The sequence below is a fragment of the Mustela nigripes genome, chromosome 1, assembly GCF_022355385.1.
Source record: "Mustela nigripes isolate SB6536 chromosome 1, MUSNIG.SB6536, whole genome shotgun sequence".
Taxonomy (NCBI): Eukaryota; Metazoa; Chordata; class Mammalia; order Carnivora; family Mustelidae; genus Mustela; species Mustela nigripes.
The window spans coordinates 136303173-136323297 of record NC_081557.1 but is presented as its reverse complement, the minus strand read 5'-3'; the positions used below and the strand labels follow the sequence as shown (position 1 = coordinate 136323297).

At 39.8% G+C, this 20125-nt stretch overlaps 1 protein-coding gene across 1 annotated transcript in view; it reads left to right on the top strand.

The window, feature by feature from the left end:
* The window catches only part of CPE (carboxypeptidase E), a 109489-nt gene that overhangs the window by 62182 nt on the left and 27182 nt on the right, over positions 1-20125 (top strand). Inside the window, exons 2-3 of the mRNA XM_059374214.1 lie at positions 14274-14470; positions 16130-16297. Of these exons, the coding sequence (XP_059230197.1) occupies positions 14274-14470; positions 16130-16297 (365 nt within the window). The remainder of the gene's footprint in view (positions 1-14273; positions 14471-16129; positions 16298-20125) is intronic.

The window sequence follows — 20125 nt, the reverse complement described above, 5'->3', positions numbered from 1 at the left end:
TCTTCTTCTTCCTCTGTCTGCTGCTCCCCTGACTTGTTCTCTCTCTCTCTCTCTGTCAAATAAATAAATAAAATCTTAAAAAAAAAAAAACCAGTTTGGGGCGCCTGGGTAGTACAGTTGGTTAAACATCAGACTTATGATTTCAGCTCAGGTCATGATCTCAGGGTCATGGGATCCAGCCCCACATTGGGCTCCACGCTCAGCATAGAGTCTGCTTGAGATTCTCTCTCCCTCTCCCTGTGTCCCTTCTGCTTATGCTCTCTCTCTCTCACAAATACATAAATAAATCTTAAAAAAGAAAAGAATACTAGTTTATTTAAGGAGGGATCTAATTCTTTTTTTTTTTTTTAAGATTTTATCTATTTATTTGACACACAGAGAGAGATCACAAGCAGGCAGAGAGGTAAGCAGAGAGAGGAGGAAGCAGGCTCCCCGCTGAGCGGAGACCCCCCCCAAAGCGGGGCTCATTCCCAAGACCCTGGGTTCATGACCTGAGCCGAAGGCAGAGGCTTTAACCCACTGAGCCACCCAGGTGCCCCAGGAGGGATTTAATTCTTTTTGTGACTTCTGTTTGTTAATTTTCATGACTGTTCTTATTGCTCAATTGGGTATGTTGTTTCACATTTTATGTATTGTGGGGATGTGACCATCCACAGGTCAGAGAAGTGAGTGGAAAGACAGGAAAGTGATTGGTGAATAATGAAAAGAGAGTGGCAGATATATGAAGGAAATAACTATACTTCCTACCTCAAAGTTGAGATATGTGATGAAACTGTGAAAATAGAGCTTGTTTCTTTTGGTGTCATGCAATTTCATGAGAGATTTTTTTTGGCTTTTGTTGTTGTTGTTGTTGTTGTTATCAGAAAAGAAATTCTTCTCTTGCTGGGCTTGGGATATAGTTATTTATCTTTTTCTGAGTTGTTAAGCAGTTAGAAGTCATTTTTTTAATGGCAACTTTTGATATACATGGTGATTTTTATCATTAACTTTGGAAACAGGTAGCCCTTTATTTTATTAACAAGAAATGTTTTAATAAGAATGTTTTGGGCACGATAGCTCAAACCATCCAAATAGAGAATCTTAGATAATGTTAAAAGAATCACGAACTTATTGCAAGAAAAATGACAAGGTTCAGTATAATATTTTTTGTTGATGTTTTGGGATTGTAGATATTATTTACTTGGGACAGATGAAATTCAAGATAATTAGTTAATATTAATAACTGTCATTAGCTTTTCATTGAAACCAGGTGGTTTTATTTTCTTAAAACATTTCAATATTATTTCTACTTTAGAATTCTTGTAGAATATTTAAGTCAACATTAAAGAATCTTTAGGGGAGGGGCGCTGGTGTGGCTCAGTCTGTTAAGTGTCCAACTCTTGATTTTGGCTCAGGTCATGATCTCAGGGTCGTGAGATCAAACTCCATGTTTGGCTCCATGCTGGATGTGGGGCCTGCTTAAGACTCTCTCTTTCTCTCTCCTTCTGCCTCTCCCCACCAAAAACATCCCTAAGGGAAGGGTCAGGTGAAATACTAATACAAATTTATAAAATGTATTATAAGATCAGAAATCTCTAGTCGTTGTTTGGGGCTGTGCATATCTCGTTAGTTGCCTACTTGTCCTTGTATGAGATTTGCCATTCATTGTACTGCCTTCTCTTCTTCATTGCAAAGCAAAAAAAATCCCTAAAGTTCTTATCTTAGTCCCCAAAGAAATAAATAAAAGACTAGCAGAAGATGGGTGAGATGGAGTGGGAGATAAAATTGGAATAATTGCAATAAGTAAAAATCTTGAAAGTAGTGAGAGAATTATCTTCAAAATATAGTAATAGCCTGTAAGAATCCATGATCATTCATAATTTATTTATAATGACATTCAAAATGTAGAACTGTGTGTAATTATTTAATGTATTTTTAAAATTTAAATATTGAATTTAAAATTGAGAAGAGTGAAATACTTTCCTGTAATCTGAATGGTTCTGGGGCATTATAAGGATGTATCAATAAAGCCTCATAATATTCTACCACCATCTTGCATCTAACATTGGGCTCATTATACATTAGCGGATACTTTTTTGTCTGTGCGGTTTAGCATTCATAGTGAGCCTTAGGCCTGAAGCCATGTAGTGGCTCTCAGAATTATGCTGTGTGCCTTTGGCAGGGTGGGCACTCAACCCTGTTTGGAGTGAGCCAATGTTAAGACAAAGCACTTAGGTTTCTCAAGAGTCTTTTTTTATTATTTGAAAGGCAGTCTTTTGCTCTTTCTCTTTCTCTCTGTCCCATACTCTTTATTTTGGAAGTGCCAAATAACATTTCTGTGTTCACAGTGGTCCACAGACCAGCACCAGATGTCCCCTGGGGGCTTATTAGAGTTTCAGGCTCTCAGGCCCCTCTCCAGAGCTGCCAAACTGGAGTCTGCCTTTTAACAGGATCTTCAGGTGGTTCCCATGCACATCCAAGTCTGAGGAACCTGCTCTATGGGATAGCTCAACCCCAAGCTGATATGTTTATCTATAATTCTGGAAGGATTGGCCAGTTTTCTCAACTCACTTTGAAAGATTCAGGATCACCTCATATTACCATCAGAATCTTCTAGCTTCTAGCTTCTATATTTCCAGTATGGAGGATTATTCATATTATGTTAACTCCATGAGTCATGGGCAACCATTTAGTGGTCGAGCTTGGCAGAAAACGTCTCATTTTCTCATTTTACTCTTCTCAGCAATGCAACAAAAGAAGTTTTAGGGAGTCAGTTTATAGGGAAAAGAATCCTGAGGCTTGGGGAAGAGTTGATTTGCAAAAGGTAGATATAGGATTTTAGAGCTGAAATTCAAACCCAAGTCTGTCTTACCGAAGCCCATGCTCCCCACTCCCCTGACCTTCTTTCTCTATTGCTGCCACGTTGCTGTATTCTATTTGCAGTAAGGAAGGGCATGGAATAGTCTGCTCATCTGGATCAGGAAACAAGTGTATGTAAGCAATGTATATTGATATTTATGGAGGCTGGTGATTTCTCTGTTTCCGGATTCTGACTTCTAAATGTCTGGTACAATTTCCTTACATCCATAAGATCTTTCCATAATTTTGTGGAATTTCTTTTGTAAATGTGAGGGAAGAGAATTCTTACTTTCTTTTAAATCAAATTCTCAAAAAAGCCAATGTCCCATAAATTAAGAACTATCACCCTTCTCATCTGTATCCCACTGACCATTGGCCATTGGAATTCCCACCTGTCTGCTGGCATCATTGAACTCCTCTCCATCACCAGACTTTCTCCGTAGCTATTCCCAAATCATTGTTATTTAGAATCACCTCTAGATCTTTTATTTTTTATTTTTAAAAGATTTTATTTATTTAATTGACACAGAGAGAGAGATAGCAAGAGCGGGAACATAAGCAGAGGGTGTGGGGAAGGGAGAAGTATCCTTCCCACCGAGCAGGGAACCCGACATGGACTTGATCCTAGAACCCCGGGATAATGCCCTGAGCTGAAGGCAGAATCTTAACAACTGAGCCAGCCAGGCGCTCCCACCTCTAAATCTTTCAAAAAATTCAGGTGCTTGTATCCTTTCCTCAGACCTTTTGAAGTATGATCTTTGGGAATTGAGCTAAAAAATCTGTATTTGTAAGAAGCCCACAACTGATCCTGACCTAGAGAGCAGTAAGTCAACACGGTTTTTTTTTTAACGACTTTGAACAAAAGAGGATACTTCCTGCATGCCCCAGTATGGAATAATCTCCTGGCAGGAGATGGAGGGTGGCTGCAACCCTTTTACAAAGGAATCATCACCAGATCACAGGGGCTAGAATTTCCAAGGTGCTGAGGCATGCAAAAGACCCAGGGGCCTCCATTTTGCCCTCTACTCTCCTGGAAAAGATTCTGTTGTATTGCCCACTACTTCTGAGACTGGTGGTCGACGTTTTGCACTGCCCGGCTTTATTCTGATGTCGAGGAAATAGCAACGTGAAGATGTTTTGACAAATCCGTTTGACCTTTGAGTTCTCTTCTTCCTGAGAGAAGAAAGAAAAACTCCCAAAGAGTTTTTGGGAAGAGATTGTTCAATTAAGTCTGACGTTGCTGATATAGCTTTAGGTCATTGATATCGCTACCACTTCACCTGCTTCATTGTAAACGGAAGTTTTTCTCCATTCCTAGAAATGCTTGACCTTTTCGGCCCATGTAGGTTCTGAGGCCATAGCTTTCACTCGTCCCCTCATCTGTTCACCTTTGGAGTAAGATAGGCTGTTTTTCATGGGCATACAGAGTGATGACTGGTGGAAATGGACTTGTGTTTTTCCATTACTTGTTGTAATCATTCCTTAGTTCACAATGATGATGTACCATTTTCTCTTTGTTCCAGAGAACTGTCAAAACTGTCAAAACTGTCAAAAGCTAACATTTATTGAGAGCTATGATTTGTGTAGGGCAAGTTGAGGAACTTGAATAACAATAATTTGTCAAAGAAAAGCTGTCAGGTTCTATTTCTGTGGAATGCTAGGATGTTTGAGGTCATCCAGCCCTGTATCTACGGCATGGCTACGAGATACCGCTGTGTCTTCTAGGGGAGTTGATGACTTCACAAGAGCCGCTCTGGCTTTCAACAGCTTTCGCTGAAAGAAAATTTGTTCTTCAGCTGTGGTAAACACTCTGTCTCTGGAACTTCTAGTCAGGATTCTAGTTTTGTCTTCTGGAATTTTGCAGAATTAGCCAAACCTTTCTTCCCACAACCACCTCTGGGAAATTAATGTAGCACCTAAGTTCTTTTCCAGAACTATGACATGACTCCTCATGGGCATTGTTTTCCCAGAGATACATACCATTGACAACCAAATCTGGTAATGCGAGAGCCAGCAAAGGGGGTATCATAATCCCCTGTCATGTTTTCCTTCTTTCATGTTTTCTTTCCCCCTCTTCTGGTGCCAGTTCATTTAACTCTGTTCTGTTCTTGGCCCTGTAGGTACATTTGTCTTCACATTTTATTTTATATGATCCAAATACTGGTGAAAAACACCAAAGTCTTTTAAGAGAGTTATCTAAAATAAAATCAATACTTTCAAAAGATACTTTGATGTCCAGAATTCATCTTCAGTAAATACTTGCACAAAGTCATCCTGATAACAATTTGATGTGATCTATAGCTATTAGAGTACTTTAAAAATAATTATGTCTTTCCTGGTGATTCATGTCTATAGAAGGATTTCAAATCATGAAACTACATCATTAAAACAATCTCTGCCTTATCTGATTTCTATACTAAAGCTTATACCGTGTTCACGTCACGGAATTCTTAAACAAGTCAAAGGTTTTTCTGAGTCTAAGGCTTTTGTAGCAGCCTCTCCTTGGATAGTAGCTATAACGTGTTTCATGTTATGAACTTTAAGTAACTAATTCCTGTGATTTTTAAACTATGAATTTCTGGGACTGGGCACAGAAATTCTACTGCCTTTTTCATTGTGAAGATAGCCTTGTAGGTCAAGATGGTAGAAAGAACAGAAAGAATTTTAAATATCTGAAATAATAATTATTTTAGAAAAACTACTTAAGAGGTTAAAGTAAAATTTTTTCATTGATTTATTATAATCAGCTTTAGAGTAAAAGTGATGTAATCCAGTCAATCAGTAACTGCTAGAATAATTCACTTAGTCAAAAGAAAAAAAGAGGGGTCTTCCTTTCTTTCTCCCTAGAATGGATGGATAATGGTGCAACGCTTTGGAAAACAACTCTATCTCAATACAATAAAAACAAAACAAAACCCCAAACCAAATATCTTTTAATTCTTACTTCATAAAACAAAACATAAAAAGGGCAGTACGGTAGAGGCTAGCCTGATTACTCTTTCTTTCCTCTTCTTCTTCTTCTTCTTCTTTTTTTTTTATTAAAGATTTTATTTATTTATTTGTCAGAGAGAGTGCAAGCAGGGGGATCAGCAAGCAGAGCAGGTAGAGGGAGAAGCAGACTCCCTGCTGAACAAGGAGCCTGATGTGGGACTCGATCCCAGGGTCGAGTGGGATCATGACCAGAACCAAAGGCACATGCTCAACCGACTGAGCCACGCAGGCATCCCCTGGTTATACTTTTCATAACATGTTTGAAAATCCTTTGGATTTCTTAGACCTCAGATTTACCTTCTGGAGAATCTGTGAAGAAACGAGAAGCTACATATTTCAAATAGTTGCTTCAAATGTGGAGGTGTGTTGGAGTAGGGTTGTACTGGTTTAAGAGAACTATTTTTTTTTTTTAAAGATTTTATTTATTTATTTGTCACAGAGAAAGAGATCGCAAGTAGGCAGAGAGGCAGGCAGAGAGAGAGGGTGAAGCAGGCTCCCTGCGGAGCAAGGAGCAAGTCCTTATGTGGGACTTGATCCCAGCACCCTGAGATCATGACCTGAGCCAAAGGCAGAGGCTTAACCCACTGAACCACCCAGGTGCCCCAAGAGAACTCTTTTTAATTTTCGGGAAATTTGTGAGCTGACTGACTTTGCATTGGTAATTCCAGATTTCCAGAGTGGGCACATTTGCACCACGGAAATCGGCCAGCAGCTCAGAGCTAGTTGTTAAACATTTATGTACTCATCATCGAATAGGGGTATTTGTATAACGTTTCTAGGATACTAGTGTTAAAAACAAATACTTTAATTAAAAAAATTAAAGGTATTTATTGATATTGGACCTTTGACATTGTTTTTATAGACTTCCAAGGTTAGAAATAACTTCTGCTTTTCTGCTTATCCCTCTTACTTCAATTAGGATCTTACTAGGTACATGCTAGACGTTATTTGTAAGAGAACTTTAAAGTGCTATGTTATGGCTAATTCATAATTAATAGTTTGAAAAATTCTGGAATGGATTTCTGCAGAATAATTCTGTAATGTATTCTGTGTTGACTGTCCATTAAAAATCAGATGAAGTGAGATTTTCCTTTCAAGATGACATGTAAATTTAGTTATTTTAAGATATGACTATGAAGGAGGAAGCAAGGGGAAGTAAGATAATCTTTTACACTCTGTATTGTCTTTTACGGCTGCTTTTTATTCTTTCACCTTTCCTTGTTTCTCTTTTTTTTTCCTTTTTATTCTCTCCTCATCTCTTTTGTAGAAGAAGAATCTATTTTCATATCCATATCCACCCTCTTCTAGTATCTATTTGGCCCTTGGAGATTTGGATTTCTTTTAGGAATGCACTCAGCATTTTAGGCTGCTAAAATCTGCTAAAACATGAGCCAATTAATGACGCATTTATTGACAAGTTTTTGGAAACTTGCAGGGTTCATTCTGCAAGAGTGATTTACAAGCTCTAAGATGTTAGAATGTCGAACAAGTGGAAACAATTAGTAGCATAATGTCTTAACCCCAGGTTTACCGCCGAGAGAGGGAGATCATTGATGGGAAGGCCCATCTGTTCCTGAGAGGTTTCCAACTTGCTTGCATAGCCTTTTGTAAATCGGATTGGTTCAGTGATTTTGCTGCTTTGGTAGCTATTTATGTGACCATTTCTCAAAATCTTTGGTGAGGTGCACATTTTGCCATGCTTTTTTTGAGAAATAGCATTTTATTTTTGGATGCTCTGGTTATTCAGCGATGTGGTTAGTATATTACACGTAGAAGGAACATGCCTCTTGAAATTACCCCAGCTCTAAGAACTGTGAAATCAGTGAGTAAAACATACCTTTTGAATGAGTTAGTGAACTTATATTTTGGCAATAATTTGATGTTGGAAGAAGAATACGTTCATCTCAGTAGGAGTTTCATCTCTATTTACAGAATGAAAGATGAAAAGGTTCTGATACTATAATCAAGTTCTTTATTAAAATACCCTTAACCTAGTTACTTTTTTCTAAATAATGATGCTACACTTACCCAGAGTTTCACAGCTTACAACCCATTTTCACGTTTATCTCATTTTCCATTTGGTATTTGCCCTCTGTTCTTTTCTTCCCATGTAGAGGGCACTGAATAATTGACTCTATGATTGGGAAGGACCTTCATTCTCATCAAGACCTCAATCCAATGGTCAGCCTGTCAGCTATTTCCAAGAGGAAAAAATATTAGAGACAGATAGGATGACCCTTGGGTCAAATAAGGTAGTGAAAGTAAAATTTCCTTTTTGCGAGAAGGAAATTTTTTTTTTTACTATTTTTACTTTTACTTCTTTCTTTTCTTAAGGCTCAGCCTATTGGGCCTGTGAACTTCTGCTTTAGGAGCTATCTGGTCACTTTAATAAAATCCATTAATTCCTACCCTTTGGGGGCTTTGCCAGTCTGCTCTCAACTTTAAACTTCACCCATGTACTATGCCCAAGGGGGTATGAGTTTCTGGGGGTATACAATACGTATGTTTTAATTTTGAAGCAGTAGATGTTTCTTTAAAACTTTTTTTTTCTTCCTTCCTTCCTTTTTTTTTTTTTTTTTTAAGATTTTATTTATTTATTTGAGAGAGAGAAAGCATGCACAAATGGCAAGGGAGGGTCAGAGGAGAGTGAGAAGCAGACTTCCTGGGGAGGAGGGACCGGATGTGGGGCTCGATCCCAGAACCCCAGGATCATGACCTGAGCTGAAGGCAGACACTGACTGAATCAGCCAGGCACCCTTTTCTTCTTTTCTTTCTTTTGTTCTTTTTCTTTTTTTAGTGATTAGGTACTTCAAATCACATTAATAAACATTTGGAGCAAATGAAGAGTTACAGGTATGGAATTTAAAATCATTTGCTTCCTCAGTTTGGAATTTTTTATTTCTGACTTCAGTAAAGCCTTGGTCTGATTTTAACAGAATAACATCTGTTATTCTTATATAGTTCTGATGCAAACACAAATCCAGTGAGGCGCATTGATTGTTCTGTGACGCAGATGAAGAAGATGGAAACGCTGTCCAGCCAGGCTGCGTTTGGTTTTCGGCTGATTATCTTTTAATGGTACCTTGACAGATGATCGAGTGCCATGCAAAGTAACTGGAAGACAGATGGGTACATGAAATTGTGGGAAAATGGGTGCAACAGGGGAAGTGTACTTTCCGAGCCAATGCCATTGACATTTTGGCCACCCGTGCAAACACAATGCCTCGGCTGCAGGATCAGGAGCTCAGGCTCATCACTGTGTAAAAAGGAAAATGAACAAGATGGTGAGTGCAGAGCGTAAGATGAAGGCAAAGCCAACCATTCCCAGGTGCGCTTAGAGCGGTTCAGGCCACCTTTTCTTCCCGTTGCTAGGGGAGAGAGGAGCTTGAACCTGGGCATGTGTGCATTAGCAGCTGTGTCCACAAGAGATGACACACCTGCTAACCTGGGATTTGTTCTGTATCGACACTGTAAACAGACACTCACATGTCATCCTTTGCACAGTTTGTGGCAACTCCAGCTTCAGAGGATCAGAGAAGAAAATTCAGTGTTGACGAAAAGCAGTCAATCCTCCATTAAAATAAATGGAAGGTGAACTGACAGAGGCTTATCCAAAGCCCGAAAGCTTCCATCTTCTCTCTTTCTAAATTAAGGATTCGGCAGGCAAAGTCTCTTCAGAATCCTTTGTTTAGACTTCACGACAAAGAGAGCCCTAGGGAGTCCTTGCCTAGAGGTTTCGTGGTTCTCTTGTGACCATGGAAATTAATCTTCTTCCTGGCAAATCAGCTGTTCACACAACTCGACTGCTTTCCTTTCCGAAGAAGAATTTCCATTTCTTCCCTTTGAATGTCGGGTACAGAGACAAGCATGGAGGTCTCTAAATATTGCCCCCGGGGTATGGACTCCCTGACCCTGCCTCAAGTCCCCTTCAGTTTATCCTTTTGTCCCCCTTACTGTGCCAGGAAGTTTCCAGGTGCCCACAGCTACACCGGCATGTCAGGGGCACTTTGTGCTGTCAGTCACGCGCTGGGAGGCTGGGAGCGAGAAGCACAACCCATTGTTTCTTCATTGACTCGGGACTATAGTTAATCGATATTTATTGTGCTCTCACTGTGTTTCTGGCTCTCCTTTGGGGAGAAGTGAGGCACTAGTGAACTCTAGTGGATACCATCCCAACACTGACAGACCACACAGTCGGCTGGAAGAGCAAACAGTCACGCTGATGAATGTATATATTCACCGTGAGGTATTAAAAAGAAAAAGGAACTGGACTGAGACTCCAAGTACTCTGAGGAAACCAGAGTGTTCCACCGTTAGGAGACCATGAGGGCAAACTGTGTGTGTGCGCGACAAGTAAAGAGCGTCCATCTTAGGCCAGGCCCTGTGGTGGAAAGACTGGGAGTGAAGGTGGTGCCTCAGGAGACTGGGGAGGTGGACAAGACTGGACCACCAGGGGATTAAAGCTCTTGGAGAGAACTTGGGCCTTTATGGTGAAAGCAAATGGGAAGTTAGTCAGCTGATGGGTTTTAGGCAGAGGGGACCCAGTGGGGGCTGTGTTGTAAAAATAAATTTGTCTTTGGGAAGGCACAGGGCTGGAGAAGGGCCATCTGGGTGGTAGGACTATTGCACTTTAGAAGCCTGAAGCTGGTTGGTTAATGTAGCTGACATTCCCTCGTTATCGCCTAACTGCCGAACACTGTTCATGTGCATGTCTGTGTCTTCCTCCAGACCCCACGTTCCTTGAGTTTAAGAATCCTGCTCTCTTGGCTTCTGGTCTCCTGTAGTGTCAGACACCAAGGTTTTCATGTGCACATCCAACAACACTGTGGCTCTTCTTCATCTTACAAGACACGTCAGTAGGCTTAGCAGCAGCTCTCCTGTATTCTGATGAGAGCGTTATCTAGCAATCTAATTTATTCTAGAAAGCAGAGGAAGATAAAAATACACTTGCCTTTTCTTTCGCTAAGTCGTATGTGCCTTGAATTTCATTTCCATACATTAATGTCTTCTATAAAATGACCTTTATATTTCTATCTTCATGTCAAACGAAAGCTTTGCTATTGTTACTATTATTACCATCTCCTCACAGATAGAATAGGCATTTTGGGGGAGATTTGCTTCCGAGAGCAATTCCCTATAGAGTTGAAGAAACAAAATCATGTTGGAAATTTGGCAATTTCTGACTTGGAAAATCAGGTGTTGCAGTGTTAGGGAGTGGTGTGGTTTGTGGCAGAATCAGGAGAACACTTGGATTCCAATACAAAATTTACTGTGACCACCAAACACACACTGCGGGGCTAAATGAGTATGAATTTGCTGTTTCTCCTTTAAATGATTATGAGTGTATTTTCTAAATCCGGGGAAGTAATACAAAATGTCAGTGAGCTTACCTACTCTTAAGGGTTGCGGGCCAAGCAAGCACTTTGGAATGACTGAAGCAGTACACAGAACTGTGCTGTGGTCAGGGGCAGGACCAGCCTGCCTCCCCCAGTATAGTCTCCTCACAGAACTTTGCAGAATAGGCTCGTAATACTCCTCTGGCTACCCTCCCTACTGTGCCTCAAACAAATTCATATCCAGTGAGGGGCAGGTGTAAAGCTTGTGAATTTGACAGAAAGGAAGGTTATTAAGATTTTTGAAATCAGAAGCAAAGAAAACATCTCTTTTCACGTACCTTGTGGGCAAGTTCCTAGGCATAGTTTTGTGAGCGACTTGCCCTCAAAGTGAAAAATGAGGGGCAGATAAGTAGCCCCTGATCCTGCTCCTACCTGATCCTTAGATTAAGATTAGCTTAGATGCAGGCTGAGAGGTCACACAAGGACGTGGTTCGGAGGGGTTAGCAGTCATTTAAATCACATGCTCAGGAATCTCCTGCAAAGGATATTTTCATAACATATTTCCAAGAGAAAAAGAATTCCAGTTTTGTTGTGCTTTTTAAAAAAAAATAATAAATTTAAATTTTTCACCAGGGGGGAGCAGTCCTAGTGATTTTGTAAGTGGGAGAATCCTTCCTGTGGTAGAAATCGGGCCTGGGGAATGGATGAAGCAGAAGGGAGCAGAACAACAGGATTAATTGAGGGCATCTGCTGCTATGCCCTCTGCAATTTTATGATTCCTAAATGCAACGGACCACAGCAGAAATAGGCAACAGTGATTTATGTCTGAATTCTGAGCCCTTTAATAAAACATATCTTCTTGGGGCTGTATTTGTTTTGTTTTGTTTTTTTTTTTTTTAAAGATTTTATTTATTTATTTGATAGGTAGAGAGCTCAAGTAGACAGAGAGAGAGAGGAGGAAGCAGGCTCCCCGCCAAGCAGAGAGCCCAGGACCTGAGATCATGACCTGAGCCGAAGGCAGAGGCTTTAACCCACTGAGCCACTCACAGGTGTTGGGGCTGTATTTGTATAATAATGACAATACAAATATCTGTCCTCCCCATTTTAGTGGACGTTGAGAAAATTAGATTATATGTAGTAAAGCTTGTCACACTGATAAGATAATGTGACATCATCCTCATAGCAAACACATAGCTCTTGTTCTTTGTCAGGCACCATTCTAAGCATTTATACTTATTCCTTCACTTAGTTCTTACAATAATTTTATAGGTAGGATAATTTTATAGTTCTCTCATTTTATGGGTGGTAAAGGAGAGCCACAGAGAGTGGAAGTAACTTGCTCAAGGCCGGCCAGTAAGACTTGGTGCAGGGATTTGAACCCGTGCAGTCTGGCTCCAGAAGTTCATGCTTTTAATCACTAGGATTAAAAAAGGGGGGGATGGGTACCTGGGTGGCTCAGTTGGTTAAACCACTGCCTGCTGCTTGGGTCATGTTCCTAGAGTACTGGGATCAAGTACCCTATCAGGCTTCCCCAGCTCTGCAGTGAACCTGCTTCTCCCTCTGCCTGCCACTCCCCCTGGTTGTGTTCGCTCTCTCTCTCTCTCTCCCTCTGTGTCAAATAAATAAATAAAATCTTTAAAAAAATATGGCATCATGGACTGTGTTACCATAGTCAGATCTCATTCTCTCTCTCTCTCTCTCTCTCTTTTTTTTTTTTTTTTTTTTAAGATTTTTAAAATTTACTTGAGAGAGAGAGACATAGCAAGAGAGGGAACACAGGCAGGGGGAGTGCTAGAGGGAGAAGCAGGCTCCCAGGGAGCCTAATGTGGGTCTGGATCCCAGGACCTTGGGATCCTGACCTGAGCCGAAGGCAGATGCTTAACGACTGAGCCACCCAGGCGCCCCTGTGGTAAGATGCCTTAAGCAGTCTGAACTTCAGTTTGCTCATCAAACTGATGAGCACTTACAGATGTTTGGTGAGGACTAAATAAGGAAAAATGTGAAGTTCAGTGTTTAATCAATAGAAGGCATGCAACGCATTATTATTATTATTATTATTATTATTATTATTATTATTTATTCACGATGAGATGGTATGTTTGTCTGCTCAGGCTGTCCTAACAAAAATACCACCAACTGGGTGACTTAAACAAAGTAAATGTATTTTTTCACAGTTCTGAAAGCTGGAAGTCCAAGATCCAGGTACCAGTACGGCAGTTTTCTGAGACCCCATTTTCCTGGCTTATAGGTGGTCTCCACCCAGGTGTGGAGAGATATTGCTGGTGTCTCTTTCTCATCTTGTAAGAATTAGGGTCCCACCCTTATGATCTCATTTAACTTTAATTATCTCCTTATAAGGCCCTATTCTCCAAATGCAGTCACATTGGAGGTTAGGGCTTCAATATATCAATTTGGGGGAGACATAATCCAGTCCTTAACAAGTGGGTAGCTGGGGAGGGAGAATTGGAAAGATAAAAGTGTTTGGAATATTTTGGCATACATTTATTTATTTATTTATTAGTCTATTATTTAAAAAAGATTTTTCTTTATATTTTTGAGAGAGTGAGCGAGGGAGAGAGGTCACAAGCCAGGAGAAGGGACAGAGGGAGAGGAAGAAGCAGGTTACCCGCTGAAAAAGGCAGTTTGACATAGGACTTGATCCCAAGACTTTGGGATCATGACCTGAGCAAAAGGCAGTCACTTAACTGACTGAGCCACCCAGGTGCCCTGGAGTAGTTTGACGTTGAAAGTAGATTGCTTAGGTGGCTCAGTTGGTTAAGCAACTGCCTTTGGCTCAGGTCATGATCCTGGAGTCCTGGGATCAAGTCCCGCATCGGGCTCCCTGCTCCATGGTGGGTCGTCTTCTCCCTCTGTCCTTCTTCTCTCTCACTCCCTTGTGCTCTCTCTCACTCTTAAATAAGTAAATAAAATCTTTAAAAAAATAAGTAAAGTAGATTTCTTGGATGTCAATTCGGAGGGAGAAGTAGCTGTCAGCTCTGTGTAGTAAGTAAATTAGTAGATATACAGCACACTTGTAACTGGATGCCATTTGTCTTCTACTCGGAGCTATAGAAAATGTCTCCATACTATTTATTTTTGCTCTTTTAGGTGAGCCTGAATTTAAATACATTGGGAATATGCACGGCAATGAGGCTGTTGGACGGGAACTGCTCATTTTCCTGGCCCAATACCTGTGCAACGAGTACCAAAAGGGCAATGAGACAATTGTTAAACTGATCCACAGCACTCGTATCCACATCATGCCTTCCCTCAACCCGGACGGCTTTGAGAAGGCTGCCTCTCAGGTGAGTTCCAGCCAGCCCGGAGCAGGGAGCACTCTCTTCACTCTGTGTTTGAACATGTGTGCTTGTCGGTAAGTAATGCTGCACTCACATCAATCTTGCGGACAAGGCCTGGGAGGATATAAGTGATACGCTAATCACCTTGCTGCTAAGAAAAAAAGTTCAGAAGGTAAGAGGTGGTGGGTGAGAGCAGATTGCGAATGAGAAATTTGCCTCAGCCAATGTTTAATTAATGATTTGTTTTGTTGTTAAATAAATCATATTGAATTTACCCACGTTTGTGACTAGGTAAATTTCCTAAAAAACTGAAAGGACTACTGCCAAGTGTTGAAGAGTAAGGCTAGTGCTGTCTTTGAAAGAGATGATGTCATAGCGCCCTCTACTGACAGCAATGAAGAAAAATTTTGGCCGGATCAATGTTGCACTGGTGTTTAATTCTTGTCTATGTATGATCAGTAAAGTTAAAAAAAAAAAAAAGGAAAGAACACAAAACAAAACAAAAAAAAAAACCCGCCACCAACAAAATCCTCTCCTACCTCTAAAATGAAGTGCATACATTTTAACTGTTAGAGAAGCTGGAAAGTAATGACACTTTAAGAGAAGATTAGTGCTGTGTGTTCCCTTTTTGTTTGCACAGGCATGGAGAACATTAGTTGTTTTCTACAGCGTGAAGTGATTTTCTTATTTTATGGGGGTATTGGTATGTTTATATATAGTTAGGAAGTTGATTTTTACCTTAAAAATAAAACATCCAGTGATGTGACAGTTTGACATTGTAAGAAACCCAAACAGGATTTCTGTAAATAACACTGATAAAATTCCTAAAGTTAGAAAAATTCTAATAACATAGAAAATTAAATTGTTTACTATTTTAAGGTGATATTCTGATCTGTAAGATCAATGGACGAAAAATTATCATTGTTATTTTCTGTAGTAGATTTTTATTCCTTGGAGTCTAAAGGGTCTGAGCTTATATAACTTCAAGAATATGGGAATTAGCTCTATATCATAGATTATGTAAAATTTAATAGTAAAACAAGAAAATATTCATTATGGAATGTAGCTAAATGTCTTGGAAATCTAGGTTATACCATTACTGAAATGAAGGATTTAAAATTGAACAGAAATTTCTCAACTTACAAAGCTCTTGAACTTTGTTCTAGAGCTCATATTTTTTCATAAAGACTGTAAGAGGAAGGTATCTTACTAATATGTACATAATTCACGTTAAACTCATTCTAAACCTCCAATTTTCTTTAGTAGTTTATTCTTTGGAATATTTAAGAAATAGATTCCTGTGATTTACAGAGCCAATGAATATTTCACTTAAACCCAACTATAGACTGATATATGCTTTGAAAGGCCTCATCTATTACTGATGTATATAGATCTTTTTTGTAGTTTGATGATAATTATCTTTCAATTATAATTATCATTAAAATTCCAGATATTATTCATTGAAAATATTTTTGAAATTACCATAACACATACTTTAAGTCTGATACCTTCATGTGTTTGTTAATAAGAGTGAAAATTCAGTTTTGAGAGGATATTATTAAAATAAATGATTAATTCCAATTTTAAAATTTATTAATGAAGACCTTAACTATATAGTAACAATAATAATACATAACTTATTATTTTTCTTCTTGATTTTTTTAGCCTGGTGAGCTCAAGGACTGGTTTGTGGGTCGCAGCAATGCCCAGGGAATAGATCTGAATCGGAACTTTCCAGACCTGGATAGGATAGTTTATGTTAATGAGAAAGAAGGTGGTCCAAATAATCATCTGTTGAAAAATCTGAAGAAGATTGTGGATCAAAACACAAAGGTAGGGAAAATACATTGTTTTCTTGGGTTCCCTCCTCTAGCCTAAGGAAGTATGTTCTAATATCTTCATCATAATGGAGGACGTAGCAGTAATGTTAAGCATGTGTGGGATAGTTAGCTCGCACCTAGAAAGTCATGGCTGGACACCCTGGAATTGGGCAGGGGCTGTCTAGAGAACAGGAGGAGGGGGAGGGGATAGGAGGAAGGAACCTAGTTGTGTCTTTGAATGTCTTCATGGCCCTTTCAGAGGACCTGTATCAGCACATCACAGCATTTCACATTGTTGATTTTTTTTCTTCTTTTCTAGAACCTTCTCTTTCTTTGCTTTGCACAATTCTACTTTCTCCTGATCCTTCTACTGCCTTTCCAGTTACTGCTCAGCTTCTTTCCCTGCTTCCCCTACCTTGGCTAAGTGCTGGCCTTCAAGATCCCATTTGTTACCCTTATCTCTTTCTCTACAGATCCATCTCTCCAGCTCCGGATCTCCTGTGGAGTTCTTTCTCTATTTTACTGGCTCACTGAGTCTCTTCATCTGGCGAGGACATGCAGGGCCTCAAAACCAAACATTTTCCATAAGAAAAGAGTGTTTTCTCTTATTCTATGATCAAAGCCTTGGTTTTTCCATTACTGTCATCACCACCAGCAATCAGTTGGAGGATCTCAGTGATCTGAAGGCTCTAAAGCTTCTTCAGTCTCTCCTCTTCTGCAAACTCATTCCACTGCTTGGTTCAGGCCCCCACTGTTTCTTGCTCCTGAGTACCAGCAGTTCCCTCTTCTTGTTTTGGGTTCAGCCTTTCCCAACTCTGTTCAATCTTCTCGAATCCCTTGAGAGTGATCTTCCTGCACAAATTACTGCTCCGTTGCTTAAAAAAACCTTGCCAGTTCTCCACTGCCCAGAGGATAAAGTGAAAACTCAGTATGTCAGAATTATGTGATGGTTTAGTCGTCTGGAGACTCTGGGGGCAGCCTGGCTCCATATTTGCTACCTGAGTTTTGGAAAGTTATTTAACCACTGTGTGCTTCTGCTGCTTCTGCTGCAGTATGGAGATGATAATACTCAATGACGATCTACCCCCTTGGGGTAAGGCTTGAGTGAGTTAATATATATAAAGTGTTTGAAGTCAGGACCTACAACTATTATTACCATTTTGGCAAAATTGCTCGGGACTCTGTGTTATGTACCTTAGAGTTAGATGGGTGCATTGACATATCCACTAAACATTTCATGCCCCTTCAAACCAATATTGTTTGAACACTGTTTTCAATTACTTGGAGAGATCTAGAGCCATCATGGAGGAAAGGTGGAGAAGAACTGCTGTTGGCAGCTCTCCATTCCTCTTCTGTGTTTCCAGGCAATTCGGCTCTGGTTCATCAACTCCTTTTTGTACCTTTCCCAAGTGAGGATGTGGAAAGTACCATTTCTCCATTTTATTATAGTGCTAACACCATTCAAGTTTCCCTTGGCCCCTGGCAGCTGCTGGCTGACCTACTCCTTAATCTGGCTCTGATAATCTGTGGACTCCAGTCCACCAACTCCTTTTTGCTCCCTAAGAAAAGCATTTTCTAGTAATTTTGTGTCTTCATATGTGTTGTTCCAACCATCTAGAATGTTCTTCCCTTTGCTTCCATGTCATCTCCTCTGTGAAGCCTTCTGCTCTTCCAGACAGATCCTGTTAAGCTTCCCTTCCATTCTTTAAAAATATTTCCAATCTGGTGCTTATAGCTATATAAAACTGTGCTTGTTATTATTATTTCTATAGCTATTTTCTCTTTTAGTTCTAGAATTCAGTTTTTTGGTTGCAAGAATTATGGTTTATATTTGAGTCTGACACATAGTAGGCTGAAAACCTGTTATGAATGAATGCAGTCCAGCCTGGCAAGCAAGTCACAGTATCTGAAAATCCACAGCTGGAGTTCCAGACAAGCATTCATCATGCGGTTGGGGACTAGATAGAGGATCCAGGAGATAGGGAGGGTCCTGGATTATCTGTGTAAGGTTCCTATAACTTTCCTGCCTATATTTAGGATTCCTTCCAGAAACTTCGGCTAAGCCAACAAGTGGGAACTGGTCTCAGAAAAGGGCTGCCAGGGGCTGAGGATTCTAGTAGAACCTGATTAGTGAGTGACTTAAACATTTCTGCTTCTGAGTCACAGACACATTTGTAATTTCTCAGCCTCTGGTGCAGTTTTCTTGGATGAAGGGAGAGCTGGAAGGAGAGAAGACGGTCTTTTTTTTTTTTTTTCTTAACCAGAGGTAAAGAGAGGGCAGTCCTATGTGGTAAGCTGTGAGGGAAAAGGCAGAAATGAAAAACCACTGTGGAAGCCCAGTGCTGATATCAGCAGGCAGGCTCTCCCCGTTGCTTACATTAAGCTGTCTATGCTTCTCCATTAAATCCAAGAAATGGGACAAATAATGCCTGCTACCTTGCATAGAAGAATCTATGGAATAAACTCATGTTCAGGGGACATCTGTTGGGTAGCCTTTGTGCAGTGCCATACACTTTCCATCTGCACCACTTTCTTCTTCCCCAGCAGAACCTGTGTAATATTTGCAGAACCGTGGTGTTAGGTGTTTTCTTATTTCTAGGGTAAGCAACACTTATTTAAAAGATATATGCTGGTGGTGGGTATTAAGGAGGGCATGTATTGCATGGAGCACTGGTGTGGTACATAAACAGTGAATCTTGGAACACTGAAAAAAATAAAATTAAAAAAGACATATGCTCATGGTACTTAAAAAAATTAGAACTTTTTTAGAGATCTATTTATTTTAGAGAGAGAGTGTGTGCAAGGGAGCATGTGGGGGAGGGGCAAAGGGAGAGGGAGAGAATCTCCAGCAGACTCCCCACTGATCACAGAGCTTGAAGCAGGGCTCTATCCCAGTACCCTGAGATCATGACCTGAGCCAAAGTCAAGATTCTGGGGGCTCCTAGGTGGCTCAGTCATTAAGTGTCTGTTTTGGCTCAGGTCATGATCCCAGAGTCCTGGGATCGTGCCCTGCATAGGGCTTTCTGTTCAGCGGGGAACCTGCTTTTTCCTCTCCCACTCCCTGTCTTACTGTCTCTCTCAAATAAATAAACAAAATAAATTAAAATAATAATACAAATAATCTTTTAATTTTTTTAAATTTTAATTTAATTTTTAACCTTTAAAAATAATACTAATAAAAATAAAAAGATCAAGATTCTGCTGCTTAACTGACTGAGCCACCCATATGCACCCCCCAAATTAGAGCTTTAATTAGAGATATAAAAATATCTCAATGCCAATACTTTTTCTGGGTGAAGGTAAACTAAAGAGAAATACATAAAAATTTAAGTTAAGTCTCTTTTCTGGAACAGAATCAATGTTTGTTTACATTAGACTAAGTCTTCAGTAAACCTGCATAATAATCCTGGAATGGTATTATTCATGTCTGGTTTATCTTCTCCTTTTTCCATCTTTGTCATTAAGACTGAGACTGTGTTTAGGTGCTGCCCAGTAGGAGACATGTCGCAGGCATTTCGGGAATGTTATCACACATCTTGCCTTTTCTTGCTCCCCCTTCTCAGTTTCTATATCCCTTTCTGTAGCTTCTATATTTGTTTTATTTTTATGGAGATACAGTTGACATATAAAATACAATTAATTTCAGATGTACAGCGTAATGATTTGGTATTTGTATATATTGTGAAATGATCACCATCTTAAGTGTAGTTACCATCAGTCACCATACATAGTTGTAATTGTTTTCTTGTGACAGAACATTTTTTTTTAAAAGATTTTATTTATTTATTTGACAGAGAGAGAGATCACAAGTAGGCAGAGAGGCAGGCAGAGAGAGAGAGAG